This window comes from Ictalurus furcatus, chromosome 17 (genome assembly GCF_023375685.1).
Source record: "Ictalurus furcatus strain D&B chromosome 17, Billie_1.0, whole genome shotgun sequence".
In the NCBI taxonomy this organism is placed as follows: Eukaryota; Metazoa; Chordata; class Actinopteri; order Siluriformes; family Ictaluridae; genus Ictalurus; species Ictalurus furcatus.
The window spans coordinates 24,913,153-24,917,574 of NC_071271.1; the positions used below are offsets into that span (position 1 = coordinate 24,913,153).

Consider the following 4,422-nt stretch of genomic DNA (forward strand, 5'->3'; position numbering starts at 1 on the left):
CAGCGAATAATCCAACACTTTGAGAGGAACATTCCCCAAAGACAAATCGGTAGGATTTTGGGCATCACTATTCGGTCAACACCATTCGCCGCTGCATCCACAGAGGCAAGTTAAAGCTTGACTATGCAAAGCAGAAGCCGTACATCAACACTATCCAGAAGCTCCGCCCACTTCTCTGGGCTCGGTCTCATCTGAGATAGACAGTAGCACAGTGGAATCGTGTTTTGTGTGTCATGGTATGGGGGTGTTTCAGTGACTTGCACATCAGTGAGGGCAGCATTAATGCAGAAAGATATGTACACATTTTGGAGCAACATACGCTGCCATCCAGAACAGGACAACGCCACACCACATTCTGTCCGGATTACAAGCGCATGGTTGCGTAAGCAGAGAGTGCGGGTGCTAGCATGGCCGGCCTACGGTCCTGACCTGTCTCCGATCGAGAACGTGTGGCGCATTATGAAGCGCAAATAAGTCAGCGAAGGCCGCGTACAGATGCGCAGCTGAAGAAATGCATAATGGATGAATGGGGGAATATTCTGCTTGTTAAACTTAACCAACTGGTGTCTTCACTCAGCGTCCAAACGCTTAATAAGTGTTATTAAAAAAACAGCTGATGTTACACAGCGCTAAACAGTCGACTGTCCCAACTTTTTTGGAGTGTGTTGCAGTCATCAGATTTGAAATGAGTGTATATTTTCAAAAATAAATTAAATTCACAAAGTAAAACATCAAATGTGTTAATAATGCGTTCTGAATGTAGTACAGGGTGAATTGAATTTTCAAATTACTCTTTTTGATGTTGTTTTTTTTGCATTTTTCATACTGTCCCAACTTTTTCGTAATTGGGATTGTAATTTTGATCAACAACCATTTCTGTGTTTGTTAAACCTACTTACCTAATGTGATACAACCTGTTGGGAATTTATGTCACTTGCAAGCTTCCATTAGCTAGCCATGCTAGTTACCTTACTTTTTGTTATAAGAGCCATGCGGTGGAGTCATTTTTGGCTAAAACACCTAACCAAATCCCCTATTTTCCTCTTAGTATAGCATGTCAAAGGGTCAACACTCCAATCGTGAAGAATGGGAACCACTGACCTTTGACCTGTTGTGTCTTACAGAAATTAGCTCACCAATGATGGGATGAAAAAAGCAGACTTTAGTGTTAGCAACTTATCAGCGACAAGGGGGTGCACGGTGGCTTAGTGTTTAGCACGTTCGCCTCACACCTCCAGGGTCGGGGTTCGATTCCCACCGTGGCCCTGTGTGTGTGTGGAGTTTGCATGTTCTCCCCGTGCTGCGGGGGTTTCCTCCGGGTACTCCGGTTTCCTCCCCCAGTCCAAAGACATGCATGGTAGGCTGATTGGCGTGTCTAAAGTGTCCGTAGTGTATGAATGGGTGTGTGAGTGTGTGTGTGATTGTGCCCTGCGATGGATTGGCACCCTGTCCAGGGTGTACCCCGCCTTGTGCCCCATGCTCCCTGGGATAGGCTCCAGGTTCCCCGTGACCCTGAAGAAGGAGTAAGCGGTAGAAGATGGATGGATGGATGGAACTTATCAGTGACAAGCGAATTTGTACCTTTTAGAATCACTCATATCATTTAAGCTGGAGGATTTACAGTTGAGCGAAAACGTATGTATATAACATATGGACAACATGTATGCCGAAGTATCTTAATGAGTGCCATTTTCAGTTGACTTTGCTGTTTGTTTTGGATTGGTGTCTCGATGCAGGATACACTCGCATTTCACAATTATCGCTTGGAACTCGGTTGGAATTCATACGTAAACTCTAAGACAGTGGTATATTCTCCCTCTTTCCCATGCAAAAACCATGGGGGATGCAAACTTTTTGCACACGAAACGAAACGACGAACGGTCAGGAAACTTAAGAGACGAGGCCGTGCTTTCAAACTGTTTTTAATTTGATATGTGGGACTTTACACTGTAATTTACACAAGAATATACATTAATGAACCTTTTTTTTTTTTTTTTTAGAACATGTACTGTAAACAGTTATCCACAGCATGCCTCAATTCCAATGCACCGTGCCAGAGAATACTTCCTGTGCACACGCACGCGATTACCCGTCACTGGGCCGTATTCAGAGTTGTGTCTGACGAAGTCCAAAAGTTACATCGATATTTATGGAGGGGAATTTGCATGTATTCAGGCTTTGTATACACAGGTAACGATTAAGTTGATTTTCTGGGCTCTCCGTTCAGATTTGGCGGTTAAGGCTCTGGGTTACTGATCGGAAGGTCGGGGGTTCAAGCCCCAGCACTGCCAGGCTGCCACTGTTGGGCCCTTGAGCAACGTCCTTAACCCTCTCTGCTCCAGGGGGCGCTGTATCATGGCTGACCCTGCGCTCTGACCCTAACATGCTGGGGTAATCACATGAATCACTGCAAATTTGGTTTATTGTTCAGCAACTTATAAAACAGCACTTGATCCAGCACATCGTGTTGTTTATATTTTATTTCTTTTCTTAATTATTTAATTTTCGCTTAATTAATTAATAGTGTTATATTTATGCAGTTAAAACTCAAGCTTTGAGTTTTTTTGAGCGTAATTAAAGCCCAAAACGTATTTCAGCGTGACAACTTTTAGTTACATCAAACTGTCAAGACAGCTTTTACCCATTATCGTGCAGAACATCTGAATAGCGCTGAGGTCTGCAGTTACATCTGGTGTCTGAATACAGATGTGCACAATATCGGTAGTAAATTCTCACTTCTGTGGATACAATGCGGAATACGGCCCACGCTACAATAAAAGTAATTCGAATCACCGCCCTCGAAGGTCTGTCATATATATAACCAAAAATGCACATATGTTCCACTTGACTTGGCATGACAAAATAAATTCAATACAAAGACAAATGGCATGGGAGGCATCTCTCCTTTCTCATTCGTCATAATAAAAAAATCTCCCTTTAAATAAACACGATAACATTAAATCCCCCTCATCCGTTCAGACGCACGACATCTGCCAGCACATCTGTACATCACTCCATCCTCCAGCCTGTCCGAGTCTCTAGAGGCTGAGATTAACCGTGTCTTAGGGTTTATTACTGTTCCTCCAGCCATGACGGTCTGTCCGAGCCGGGCCGCTTCAGCTTCACGTTGAATTGCCTGAGAGTCTGTTCAAGCTGCTGCTGGTTGCCAGCGAAGTAGGCCGAGATGGCGTTGTGGAAGAGGAGGAGCTGCTTGTGCATCACCTTTACCTGCAGGTCGCAGGGGTCAAAACAAGGCCACGGTCAATAATAAACAGTCTCACTAGTAATATTAAATTGTGCGACTTAGACTATATTTCGAAGGATCTTAAATTGAATATTAAATATGAACAGCAATAAATATGAATATGTATATGAATAATTATTCATATTAATTAATAAGCATTATAATTTTTTTATGTACAATATAATACATTTAATTTCGTATAATTTATAATGTATTTATAATAATTCATAATTATTATATCAATTAATAAATATTAATACGAATATTAAATTGTGTGACTTAGACTATATTTTGAAGGACACTTTTTTAAATCTTAAATGTAATATTAAATAGTAATATCTATGAATATGAATAACTAATTATTATCATATTTTTTATTTACAATATAATATATTTTATTTTTTATCATTTATAGTATAACAACATATTTATAATAATGACTAATAATTATTAATATTAATACTTATTATATCAATTACTATATGTTAATATTAAATATTAAATTGTGTGGCAGACTATATTTTGAAGGACTTTTTTTTTTTTTTTTAATCTGTCAAGAAAGTGAAAATGTTGCTCTGCAATCTGTTTGAAAGGATGTTCAACAACAATAAATGTAACTGTAAATGGATAAAAACATACAACATTTCATTCTTTAATCAGTTAAAGCATTGGAATTGTTGACAAATTGCTGTGGTATGAGAGGAATAAAACACTTCGGGTCGTTGATTATTTTTCTATAACAGCACACCCCCGAGTGTTTTATTCCTGATGTACAGCCAGCAGCATCATCAAAGTTAATTGACGTATATAGCGGGGGGGTTTTTTTTTTTCAAAGCGCTGGTTTAAAAGAATGTACTAAATACAGAATACGGATGGTACAAGGAAGTCAAGGAAACTGGACTTGTGGTTTAACCCTAAAAGCACCTCAGATGAGTGGTGATGATATACAAGTGCATCTTGATTCACCGCGGTAGTTAAAGGAAATGTACCTTATTTTCCTCCAGGAATTTGAGCTTGATGGTGACGTCACTCCGTAGCCTCTCGTACTTGTCTCTGTGGATCTGGTACTCCTGCTGGGCGAATTCGATCCGCATCATAGCAGCGGCATCGCGCGGGCCAGCACTCAGCTCCTCCAGGTCTGTCCTATAGGCATCGTACTCCAACCTAAACACACACAC

The 4,422-nt window shown here is 40.5% G+C and overlaps 1 protein-coding gene across 4 annotated transcripts in view; it reads right to left on the minus strand.

Moving 5' to 3' along the window:
• Positions 1-1,564: 1,564 nt before the first annotated feature.
• Positions 1,565-4,422, minus strand: part of arfip2a (ADP-ribosylation factor interacting protein 2a) — a 17,847-nt gene continuing 14,989 nt past the window's right edge. For all 4 annotated transcript variants that reach the window (XM_053647388.1, XM_053647387.1, XM_053647386.1 and 1 more), the window contains 2 exons: positions 4,234-4,408; positions 1,565-3,228 (listed from right to left, as the gene is read on the minus strand). In XM_053647388.1, coding sequence (XP_053503363.1) covers positions 3,073-3,228; positions 4,234-4,408 — 331 coding nt within the window. In that variant the 3' untranslated portion in view covers positions 1,565-3,072. The remainder of the gene's footprint in view (positions 3,229-4,233; positions 4,409-4,422) is intronic.